Here is a 14,211-nt window from a genome sequence, read left to right on the forward strand (position 1 = left end):
CACCTAATGGCAACACACCTTATGGCAACACACCTTATGGCAACACACCTTATGGCAACACACCTGATGGCAACACACCTTATGGCAACACACCTTATGGCAACACCTTATGGCAACACACATTATGGCAAGACATTATGGCAACACACCTAATGGCAACACACCTTATGGCAACACACCTGATGGCAACACACCTGATGGCAACACACCTGATGGCAACACACCTGATGGCAACACACCTTATGGCAACACACCTTATGGCAACACACCTGATGGCAACACACCTGATGGCAACACACCTGATGGCAACACACCTGATGGCAACACACCTGATGGCAACACACCTTATGGCAACACACCTTATGGCAACACACCTGATGGCAACACACCTTATGGCAACACACCTTATGGCAAGACATTATGGCAACACACCTTATGGCAACACACCTTATGGCAACACACCTGATGGCAACACACCTGATGGCAACACACCTGATGGCAACACACCTGATGGCAACACACCTGATGGCAACACACCTGATGGCAACACACCTGATGGCAACACACCTGATGGCAACACACCTGATGGCAACACACCTGATGGCAACACACCTTATGGCAACACACCTTATGGCAACACACCTGATGGCAACACACCTTATGGCAACACACCTTATGGCAACACACCTTATGGCAACACACATTATGGCAACACACCTTATGGCAACACACCTGATGGCAACACACCTGATGGCAACACACCTGGTGGCAACACACCTTATGGCAACACACCTTATGGCAACACACATTATGGCAACACACCTGATGGCAACACACCTTATGGCAACACACCTTATGGCAACACACCTTATGGCAACACACCTGATGGCAACACACCTTATGGCAACACACCTTATGGCAACACACCTTATGGCAACACACCTGATGGCAACACACCTGATGGCAACACACCTGGTGGCAACACACCTTATGGCAACACACCTTATGGCAACACACCTTATGGCAACACACATTATGGCAACACACCTGATGGCAACACACCTGATGGCAACACACCTGATGGCAACACACCTTATGGCAACACACCTGATGGCAACACACCTTATGGCAACACACCTTATGGCAACACACCTTATCGCAACACACCTGATGGCAACACACCTTATGGCAACACACCTTATGGCAACACACCTTATGGCAACACACCTTATGGCAACACACCTGATGGCAACACACCTTATGGCAACACACCTTATGGCAAGACATTATGGCAACACACCTGATGGCAACACACCTAATGGCAACACACCTTATGGCAACACACCTGATGGCAACACACCTTATGGCAACACACCTTATGGCAACACACCTGATGGCAACACACCTTATGCCAACACACCTTATGGCAACACACCTTATGGCAACACACCTTATGGCAACACACCTGATGGCAACACACCTTATGGCAACACACCTAATGGCAACACACCTTATGGCAACACACCTTATGGCAACACACCTTATGGCAACACACCTGATGGCAACACACCTTATGGCAACACACCTTATGGCAACACACCTTATGGCAACACACATTATGGCAAGACATTATGGCAACACACCTAATGGCAACACACCTTATGGCAACACACCTGATGGCAACACACCTGATGGCAACACACCTTATGCCAACACACCTTATGGCAACACACCTTATGGCAACACACCTTATGGCAACACACCTGATGGCAACACACCTTATGGCAACACACCTAATGGCAACACACCTTATGGCAACACACCTTATGGCAACACACCTTATGGCAACACACCTGATGGCAACACACCTTATGGCAACACACCTTATGGCAACACCTTATGGCAACACACATTATGGCAAGACATTATGGCAACACACCTAATGGCAACACACCTTATGGCAACACACCTGATGGCAACACACCTGATGGCAACACACCTGATGGCAACACACCTGATGGCAACACACCTTATGGCAACACACCTTATGGCAACACACCTGATGGCAACACACCTGATGGCAACACACCTGATGGCAACACACCTGATGACACTGATGGCAACACACCTGATGGCAACACACCTTATGGCAACACACCTTATGGCAACACACCTGATGGCAACACACCTTATGGCAACACACCTTATGGCAAGACATTATGGCAACACACCTTATGGCAACACACCTTATGGCAACACACATTATGGCAACACACCTGATGGCAACACACCTTATGGCAACACACCTTATGGCAACACACCTGATGGCAACACACCTGATGGCAACACACCTTATGGCAACACACCTGATGGCAACACACCTGATGGCAACACACCTGATGGCAACACACCTGATGGCAACACACCTTATGGCAACACACCTTATGGCAACACACCTTATGGCAACACACCTAATGGCAACACACCTTATGGCAAGACATTATGGCAACACACCTTATGGCAACACACCTTATGGCAACACACCTGATGGCAACACACCTTATGGCAAGACATTATGGCAACACACCTTATGGCAACACACCTTATGGCAACACACCTTATGGCAACACACCTTATGGCAACACACCTTATGGCAACACACCTTATGGCAACACACCTTATGGCAACACACCTGATGGCAACACACCTTATGGCAAGACATTATGGCAACACACCTTATGGCAACACACCTTATGGCAACACACCTTATGGCAAGACATTATGGCAACACACCTTATGGCAACACACCTTATGGCAACACACCTAATGGCAACACACCTTATGGCAACACACCTTATGGCAACACACCTTATGGCAAGACATTATGGCAACACACCTTATGGCAACACACCTAATGGCAACACACCTTATGGCAACACACCTTATGGCAAGACATTATGGCAACACACCTTATGGCAACACACCTGATGGCAACACACCTTATGGCAACACACCTGATGGCAACACACATTATGGCAACACACATTATGGCAACACACCTTATGGCAACACACATTATGGCAACACACCTGATGGCAACACACCTTATGGCAACACACCTTATGGCAAGACATTATGGCAACACACCTTATGGCAACACACCTGATGGCAACACACCTTATGGCAACACACCTGATGGCAACACACATTATGGCAACACACCTTATGGCAACACACCTTATGGCAACACACCTGATGGCAACACACCTTATGGCAACACACCTTATGGCAACACACCTTATGGCAACACACCTTATGGCAACACACCTTATGGCAACACACCTTATGGCAACACACCTGATGGCAACACACCTTATGGCAACACACATTATGGCAACACACCTGATGGCAACACACCTGATGGCAACACACCTTATGGCAACACACCTGATGGCAACACACCTGATGGCAACACACCTGATGGCAACACACCTTATGGCAACACACCTTATGGCAACACACCTGATGGCAACACACCTTATGGCAACACACCTTATGGCAACACACCTGATGGCAACACACCTGATGGCAACACACCTTATGGCAACACACCTGATGGCAACACACCTGATGGCAACACACCTGATGGCAACACACCTTATGGCAACACACATTATGGCAACACACCTATGGCAACACACCTGATGGCAACACACCTTATGGCAACACACCTTATGGCAACACACCTTATGGCAACACACCTTATGGCAACACACCTTATGGCAACACACCTTATGGCAACACACCTGATGGCAACACACCTGATGGCAACACACCTGGTGGCAACACACCTTATGGCAACACACCTTATGGCAACACACCTTATGGCAACACACCTGATGGCAACACACCTGATGGCAACACACCTGATGGCAACACACCTTATGGCAACACACCTGATGGCAACACACCTTATGGCAACACACCTTATGGCAACACACCTTATGGCAACACACCTGTGGCAACACACCTGATGGCAACACACCTTATGGCAACACACCTTATGGCAACACACCTTATGGCAACACACCTTATGGCAACACACCTTATGGCAACACACCTGATGGCAACACACCTTATGGCAACACACCTTATGGCAACACACCTTATGGCAACACACCTTATGGCACACACCTTATGGCAACACACCTTATGGCAACACACCTAATGGCAACACACCTTATGGCAACACACCTGATGGCAACACACCTGATGGCAACACACCTGATGGCAACACACCTTATGCCAACACACCTTATGGCAACACACCTTATGGCAACACACCTTATGGCAACACACCTGATGGCAACACACCTTATGGCAACACACCTAATGGCAACACACCTTATGGCAACACACCTTATGGCAACACACCTTATGGCAACACACCTGATGGCAACACACCTTATGGCAACACACCTTATGGCAACACACCTTATGGCAACACACATTATGGCAAGACATTATGGCAACACACCTAATGGCAACACACCTTATGGCAACACACCTGATGGCAACACACCTGATGGCAACACACCTGATGGCAACACACCTGATGGCAACACACCTTATGGCAACACACCTTATGGCAACACACCTGATGGCAACACACCTGATGGCAACACACCTGATGGCAACACACCTGATGGCAACACACCTTATGGCAACACACCTTATGGCAACACACCTGATGGCAACACACCTGATGGCAACACACCTTATGGCAAGACATTATGGCAACACACCTTATGGCAACACACCTTATGGCAACACACATTATGGCAACACACCTGATGGCAACACACCTTATGGCAACACACCTTATGGCAACACACCTTATGGCAACACACCTGATGGCAACACACCTTATGGCAACACACCTGATGGCAACACACCTGATGGCAACACACCTGATGGCAACACACCTGATGGCAACACACCTTATGGCAACACACCTTATGGCAACACACCTTATGGCAACACACCTTATGGCAACACACCTAATGGCAACACACCTTATGGCAACACACCTGATGGCAACACACCTGATGGCAACACACCTGATGGCAACACACCTGATGGCAACACACCTTATGGCAACACACCTTATGGCAACACACATTATGGCAACACACCTGATGGCAACACACCTTATGGCAACACACCTTATGGCAACACACCTTATGGCAACACACCTGATGGCAACACACCTTATGGCAACACACCTTATGGCAACACACCTGATGGCAACACACCTGGTGGCAACACACCTTATGGCAACACACCTTATGGCAACACACCTTATGGCAACACACCTTATGGCAACACACCTTATGGCAACACACCTGATGGCAACACACCTTATGGCAACACACCTTATGGCAAGACATTATGGCAACACACCTAATGGCAACACACCTTATGGCAACACACCTAATGGCAACACACATTTTTACATTTTACATTTTAGTCATTTAGCAGACGCTCTTATCCAGAGCGACTTACAGTTTGTGAATACATATCTTTTTTATACTGGCCCCCCGTGGGAATCGAACCCACAACCCTGGCGTTGCAAACGCCATGCTCTATCAACTGAGCTACATCCCTGCCGGCCATTCCCTCCCCTACCCTGGACGACGCTGGGCCAATTGCGCGCCGACACATGGGTCTCCCGGTCACGGCCGGCTACGACAGAGCCTGGATTCGAACCAGGATCTCTAGTGGCACAGCTAGCACTGCGATGCAGTGCCTTAGACCACTGCGCCACTCAGGAGACTGAGGAGACCACTGCGCCACTCAGGAGACACACCTTATGGCAACACACCTTATGGCAACACACCTGATGGCAACACACCTGATGGCAACACACCTGATGGCAACACACATTATGGCAACACACCTGATGGCAACACACCTGATGGCAACACACCTAATGGCAACACACATTATGGCAACACACCTTATGGCAACACACCTTATGGCAAGACACCTTATGGCAACACACCTGATGGCAACACACCTGATGGCAACACACCTGATGGCAACACACCTGATGGCAACACACCTTATGGCAACACACCTTATGGCAACACACCTTATGGCAAGACATTATGGCAACACACCTTATGCCAACACACATTATGGCAACACACCTGATGGCAACACACCTGATGGCAACACACCTTATGGCAACACACCTTATGGCAACACACCTTATGGCAACACACCAACACACCTTATGGCAACACACCTGATGGCAACACACCTGATGGCAACACACCTTATGGCAACACACCTTATGGCAACACACCTTATGGCAACACACCAACACACCTTATGGCAACACACCTGATGGCAACACACCTGATGGCAACACACCTAATGGCAACACACATTATGGCAACACACCTTATGGCAACACACCTTATGGCAACACACCTGATGGCAACACACCTGATGGCAACACACCTTATGGCAACACACCTTATGGCAACACACCTTATGGCAACACACCTGATGGCAACACACCTTATGGCAACACACCTGATGGCAACACACCTGATGGCAACACACCTAATGGCAACACACCTTATGGCATTACTTTCTGACCAATAGTACTGCACTATACTGGGACTACGGTGCCATTTGATAGAATAGAGACAGCAGCTTCTCTTCTTACCTGTCTACACATGGGGCAGATGAACTGGTCCTGGGGCTTGTTGCAGTTCTGGGCGATGAGGGTCTGATGAATGCACTTCTTGCAGTAGTTATGACTACAACACAACTCTATAACAGGTGGACTGAAGACCTCTAGACATACAGGACAGCTCAGCTCTTTACCTAGTTGGACTTCCATTCTCAACGCTGCTGATTGATGATCTGAGCAGGAGAGGACAGGTACATTCCTAGTTGTATGTTCCCTGATGGTTCCGGAACATGCCTGTCACTCATAGCCACATTATGATTATAACATCCATAGAATTATAGAATTCAATTATTGAGTCATTCTAATTCGATTGAAAGATAATGGTTTCCTAGCAACACACCATTGTCTAGATATTTTGCCAGGGGTTAGACATTAGACTGTACTTATGTGTGTCCCCAATGGAAACCCTATTCCCTAAGTAGTGCACTACAATTGGGCCACAATAAAGCCTCTTTTTAATACAATCAGCCAGCGTGAAATGACTTGAGTCGACACGCAGCATCACATGTTAAGCACATTTAATTTATTCATAAGGAATGTAACAATGAAAAAATTGTGCTTCTTGAACAGTTAGACAGTACAACGTTTCTACAACATACATCTGAAATCACAATCCCCTTTAATTAAACTGGAGCTCCCATCCCTTAGTTAAACTGGAGTTTACATCCCTTAGTTAAACTGGAGCTCCCATCCCTTAGTTAAACTGGAGTTCCCATCCCTTAGTTAAACTGGAGCTCCCATCCCTTAGTTAAACTGGAGCTCCCATCCCTTAGTTAAACTGGAGCTCCCATCCCTTAGTTAAACTGGAGCTCCCATCCCTTAGTTAAACTGGAGTTTACATCCCTTAGTTAAACTGGAGTTTACATCCCTTAGTTAAACTGGAGCTCCCATCCCTTAGTTAAACTGGAGCTCCCATCCCTTAGTTAAACTGGAGCGCTTTAGTCAGTTCTGTTCTGTCAGTGTTACATGTCTGCAGTGGGCCACCGGACCATCCAACAGACCTACATTACGTTGACATTACGTTGTCTTTATGTTGTCTCCCGGGTCTGCATCCCAAACGGCACTCCTTTTTCCATATATAGTACACTACTTTTGGTACTGACGTAGTGCACTATATAGGGAATAGGGTGCCATTTGGGATGTGAATCCAGTCAGCGAGGTCAGAGCAGTCTTAGCGGCTACGGGGTTTACAGACTCACAGCAGAGTATTACAGATCACCATATCAGGCCATTATAGACTCACAGCAGAGTATTACAGATCACCATATCAGGCCATTATAGACTCACAGCAGAGTATTACAGATCACCATATCAGGCCATTATAGTAGTTGAGGCAGAGAGCATTTAGCGTTGAAATGCAGACGTGGTTGGAGGCAGGAGGTCCTGACCCACTGGACACACACTGGTGGAATCAACGTGGTTTCCGCGTCATTTCAATGACATTACGTTGAATCAACGTGGAATAGACGTTGAATTGACGTCTGTGCCCAGTGGGAATGACATATTATACAGTACATTGTTTTCTCATGTGTCAGTCAGGTGTTTTTGGTGTATTATTTAAGATAAGGACAATAATTACAGTATTGCTTTAGAATCACAATCACTGTGGCCAGCTAGTTTGCATTACTTACGATAGAAATAACATTTTAAGTTGCATTTTAATCTAGCTAAGAAATTTACTAATTAACATAGCAAGTTTTGCATTTTATTTGCATGCATCCCAAATGGCACCCTATTCCCTATATAGTGCACTACTTTAGACCAGAGCCCACAGCACTATATAGGGACTAGGGTGCTGTTTGAGACACATCCTGTGTTTCATTATGTTTTTCTATTCAAGTGAGAAGTTCAATAAATAAGACATCGTACAGTTTTAGACAGTGAAAACATATTTTGGTTCAAATGAAATAAAATGTGTTTTATTTCCTCATCCTCAGCTCCGAGAGCGAGCTGAGCAAAGCAGCGGTTCAATTCTTCACTGAAATAAAATAACATTTACATTCATTTCATGAGGATTCCCTTTCCAGTCATTGCTGACAAAAAGCAACGTACCGACCGACACCCTGTTCCCTATCTAGTGCACTACGTACTTTGACAAGGACCCATAGGGGTCTGGTCTAAAGTAGTGTACTATATAGGGAATAGGGTGTCATAGGGCTCTGGTCTAAAGTAGTGCACTATATAGGGAATAGGGTGTCATAGGGCTCTGGTCTAAAGTAGTGTACTATATAGGGAATAGGGTATCATAGGGCCCTGGTCTAAAGTAGTGCACTATATAGGGAATAGGGTGTCATAGGGCTCTGGTCTAAAGTAGTGTACTATATAGGGAATAGGGTGTCATAGGGCTCTGGTCTAAAGTAGTGCACTATATAGGGAATAGGGTGTCATAGGGCTCTGGTCTAAAGTAGTGCACTATATAGGGAATAGGGTGTCATAGGGCTCTGGTCTAAAGTAGTGCACTATATAGGGAATAGGGTGTCATAGGGCTCTGGTCTAAAGTAGTGCACTATATAGGGAATAGGGTGTCATAGGGCCCTGGTCTAAAGTAGTGCACTATATAGGGAATAGGGTGCCATAGGGCTCTGGTCTAAAGTAGTGCACTATATAGGGAATAGGGTGTCATAGGGCTCTGGTCTAAAGTAGTGCACTATATAGGGAATAGGGTGTCATAGGGCTCTGGTCTAAAGTAGTGCACTACATAGGGAATAGGGTGTAATTTGGGACACAATCTATGAACAGAGAACAGAGTATATAACAGAGAACAGAGTATATAACAGAGAACAGAGTATATAACAGAGAACAGAGTATATAACAGAGAACAGAGTATATAACAGAGAACAGAGTATATAACAGAGAACAGAGTATATAACAGAGAACAGAGTATATAACAGAGAACAGAGTATATAACAGAGAACAGAGTATATAACAGAGAACAGAGTATATAACAGAGAACAGAGTATATAACAGAGAACAGAGTATATAACAGATAATACCTGGCACATTAACACAGTATGGCAGTTTTTTGATAAAAAAACAAACAGTCAGAAATAGCTTCAAACAAACAAAAATAAACCTCGATGCTGAAATCACATCACGTTGTCGTACAACATTATTATTTAATCTAAAGCTTGGTAACAGAACACCGCGCAGCAGTTAGCTAGTCAGGACAGAGCTCGGTTAAAGGAAAACTCCACCCAAAATCTTCTGGTATTTGTTTCATTAGTCCATTGTTGACATAGTCCCAAAACTATTTTGCTTGTCAGCAATCAAGTTTTCAAGATATGTAACTTTCAAAATACAGAAATGATCCCCATATGATACATTTACGTATCTTAAAAACTTGATTGCTGACAAGCAAAACAGTTTGAGACTATGTCAACAATGGACTAATGAAACAAATACCAGAAGATAGTTTTTGGGTGGGGCCAGAAGAGAGAAAGAGGGGGAGGAGGTTAGCTAGTCAGAACAGAACTGGGTTAACGTGGGGTCAGGACAGAGAAGGAGGTGGAGGTGAGGAGAGGAGAGGAGAGGAGGGAGGAGGTTAGCTAGTCAGAACGGAGCTGGGTTAAACTGGAAGCAAAGAACAGGGGAGGAGGGGGGAGAGGAGGGAGGAGAAGAGGCAGGAGGTCTGAGGGAACATCAGGAGGAGTGGTTGGTAGTCTCCATCTCCCCCTCTGCTCTCTCTCTCAGCTGGTGCAGGACGGGAGTCAGGATGGCTATCAGTGTCTGGTGTAGAGCATGGTCACTCTCTGAGGATATCTGGGGGATAAGACAAATAGAACATGGTCACTCTCTGAGGATATCTGGGGGATAAGACAAATAGAACATGGTCACTCTCTGGGGATATCTGGGGGATAAGACAAATAGAACATGGTCACTCTCTGGGGATATCTGGGGGATAAGACAAATAGAACATGGTCACTCTCTGGGGATATCTGGGGGATAAGACAAATAGAACATGGTCACTCTCTGGGGATATCTGGGGGATAAGACAAATAGAGCATGGTCACTCTCTGGGGATATCTGGGGGATAACACAAATAGAACATGGTCACTCTCTGGGGATATCTGGGGGATAAGACATATAGAACATGGTCACTCTCTGGGGATATCTGGGGGATAACACAAATAGAACATGGTCACTCTCTGGGGATATCTGGGGGATAACACAAATAGAACATGGTCACTCTCTGGGGATATCTGGGGGATAACACAAATAGAACATGGTCACTCTCTGGGGATATCTGGGGGATAACACAAATAGAACATGGTCACTCTCTGGGGATATCTGGGGGATAACACAAATAGAACATGGTCACTCTCTGGGGATATCTGGGGGATAACACAAATAGAACATGGTCACTCTCTGGGGATATCTGGGGGATAAGACATATAGAACATGGTCACTCTCTGGGGATATCTGGGGGATAAGACAAATAGAACATGGTCACTCTCTGGGGATATCTGGGGGATAAGACATATAGAACATGGTCACTCTCTGGGGATATCTGGGGGATAAGACATATAGAACATGGTCACTCTCTGGGGATATCTGGGGATAAGACATATAGAACATGGTCACTCTCTGGGGATATCTGGGGGGATAAGACATATAGAACATGGTCACTCTCTGGGGATATCTGGGGGATAAGACATATAGAACATGGTCACTCTCTGGGGATATCTGGGGGATAACACAAATAGAACATGGTCACTCTCTGGGGAAATCTGGGGGATAAGACATATAGAACATGGTTACTCTCTGGGGATATCTGGGGGATAAGACATATAGAACATGGTCACTCTCTGGGGATATCTGGAGGATAAGACTAATAGAACATGGTCACTCTCTGGGGATATCTGGGGGATAACACAAATAGAACATGGTCACTCTCTGAGGGGATCTGGGGGATAAGACATATAGAACATGGTCACTCTCTGGGGATATCTGGGGGATAAGACAAATATAACATGGTCACTCTCTGAGGGGATCTGGGGGATAAGACATACAGAACATGGTCACTCTCTGTGGATATCTGGGGGATAAGACATATAGAACATGGTCACTCTCTGGGGATATCTGGAGGATAACACAAATAGAACATGGTCACTCTCTGTGGATATCTGGGGGATAAGACAAATAGAACATGGTCACTCTCTGGGGATATCTGGGGGATAAGACATATAGAACATAGTCACTCTCTGGGGATATCTGGGGGATAAGACAAATAGAACATGGTCACTCTCTGGGGATATCTGGGGGATAACACAAATAGAACATGGTCACTCTCTGGGGATATCTGGGGGATAACACAAATAGAACATGGTCACTCTCTGGGGATATCTGGGGGATAACACAAATAGAACATGGTCACTCTCTGGGGATATCTGGGGGATAACACAAATAGAACATGGTCACTCTCTGGGGATATCTGGGGGATAACACAAATAGAACATGGTCACTCTCTGGGGATATCTGGGGGATAACACAAATAGAACATGGTCACTCTCTGGGGATATCTGGGGGATAACACAAATAGAACATGGTCACTCTCTGGGGATATCTGGGGGATAAGACATATAGAACATGGTCACTCTCTGGGGATATCTGGGGATAAGACAAATAGAACATGGTCACTCTCTGGGGATATCTGGGGGATAAGACATATAGAACATGGTCACTCTCTGGGGATATCTGGGGGATAAGACATATAGAACATGGTCACTCTCTGGGGATATCTGGGGGATAAGACATATAGAACATGGTCACTCTCTGGGGATATCTGGGGGATAAGACATATAGAACATGGTCACTCTCTGGGGATATCTGGGGGATAAGACATATAGAACATGGTCACTCTCTGGGGATATCTGGGGGATAAGACATATAGAACATGGTCACTCTCTGGGGATATCTGGGGGATAAGACATATAGAACATGGTCACTCTCTGGGGATATCTGGGGGATAAGACATATAGAACATCGTCACTCTCTGGGGATATCTGGGGGATAACACAAATAGAACATGGTCACTCTCTGGGGATATCTGGGGGATAAGACATATAGAACATGGTCACTCTCTGGGGATATCTGGGGGATAAGACATATAGAACATGGTCACTCTCTGGGGATATCTGGAGGATAAGACAAATAGAACATGGTCACTCTCTGGGGATATCTGGGGGATAACACAAATACAACATGGTCACTCTCTGAGGGGATCTGGGGGATAAGACATATAGAACATGGTCACTCTCTGGGGATATCTGGAGGATAAGACAAATAGAACATGGTCACTCTCTGGGGATATCTGGGGGATAACACAAATAGAACATGGTCACTCTCTGGGGATATCTGGGGGATAACACAAATAGAACATGGTCACTCTCTGGGGATATCTGGAGGATAAGACAAATAGAACATGGTCACTCTCTGGGGATATCTGGGGAAAACACAAATAGAACATGGTCACTCTCTGGGGATATCTGGGGGATAACACAAATAGAACATGGTCACTCTCTGGGGATATCTGGGGGATAACACAAATAGAACATGGTCACTCTGGGGATATCTGGAGGATAACACAAATAGAACATGGTCACTCTCTGGGGATATCTGGGGGATAACACAAATAGAACATGGTCACTCTCTGAGGGGATCTGGGGGATAAGACATATAGAACATGGTCACTCTCTGGGGATATCTGGGGAATAAGACAAATAGAACATGGTCACTCTCTGAGGGGATCTGGGGGATAAGACATATAGAACATGGTCACTCTCTGGGGATATCTGGGGGATAAGACATATAGAACATGGTCACTCTCTGGGGATATCTGGAGGATAAGACAAATAGAACATGGTCACTCTCTAGGGATATCTGGGGGATAACACAAATAGAACATGGTCACTCTCTGGGGATATCTGGGGGATAAGACATATAGAACATGGTCACTCTCTGGGGATATCTGGGGGATAAGACATATAGAACATGGTCACTCTCTGGGGATATCTGGGGGATAAGACATATAGAACATGGTCACTCTCTGGGGATATCTGGGGGATAAGACATATAGAACATGGTCACTCTCTGGGGATATCTGGGGGATAAGACAAATAGAACATGGTCACTCTCTGGGGATATCTGGGGGATAAGACATATAGAACATGGTCACTCTCTGGGGATATCTGGGGGATAACACATATAGAACATGGTCACTCTCTGGGGATATCTGGGGGATAAGACATATAGAACATGGTCACTCTCTGGGGATATCTGGGGATAAGACATATAGAACATGGTCACTCTCTGGGGATATCTGGGGGATAAGACATATATAACATGGTCACTCTCTGGGGATATCTGGGGGATAAGACATATAGAACATGGTCACTCTCTGGGGATATCTGGGGGATAAGACAAATAGAACATGGTCACTCTCTGGG

The 14,211-nt window shown here is 46.0% G+C and overlaps 2 protein-coding genes across 3 annotated transcripts in view; both read right to left on the minus strand.

The window, feature by feature from the left end:
* LOC121577534 (E3 ubiquitin-protein ligase TRIM63) overlaps nucleotides 1-7,041 on the minus strand; it is a 58,998-nt gene extending 51,957 nt beyond the window's left edge. The window contains exon 1 of the mRNA XM_041891230.1: nucleotides 6,740-7,041. Within this exon, the coding sequence (XP_041747164.1) occupies nucleotides 6,740-6,916 (177 nt within the window). The 5' untranslated portion in view covers nucleotides 6,917-7,041. The remainder of the gene's footprint in view (nucleotides 1-6,739) is intronic.
* Nucleotides 7,042-9,694: 2,653 nt separating this feature from the next.
* ptpdc1a (protein tyrosine phosphatase domain containing 1a) overlaps nucleotides 9,695-14,211 on the minus strand; it is a 147,787-nt gene continuing 143,270 nt past the window's right edge. For both annotated transcript variants that reach the window (XM_041891236.1, XM_041891235.1), the window contains one exon: nucleotides 9,695-10,525. In XM_041891236.1, coding sequence (XP_041747170.1) covers nucleotides 10,406-10,525 — 120 coding nt within the window. In that variant the 3' untranslated portion in view covers nucleotides 9,695-10,405. The remainder of the gene's footprint in view (nucleotides 10,526-14,211) is intronic.

The sequence above is a fragment of the Coregonus clupeaformis genome, chromosome 12, assembly GCF_020615455.1.
Source record: "Coregonus clupeaformis isolate EN_2021a chromosome 12, ASM2061545v1, whole genome shotgun sequence".
Classification (NCBI taxonomy): Eukaryota; Metazoa; Chordata; class Actinopteri; order Salmoniformes; family Salmonidae; genus Coregonus; species Coregonus clupeaformis.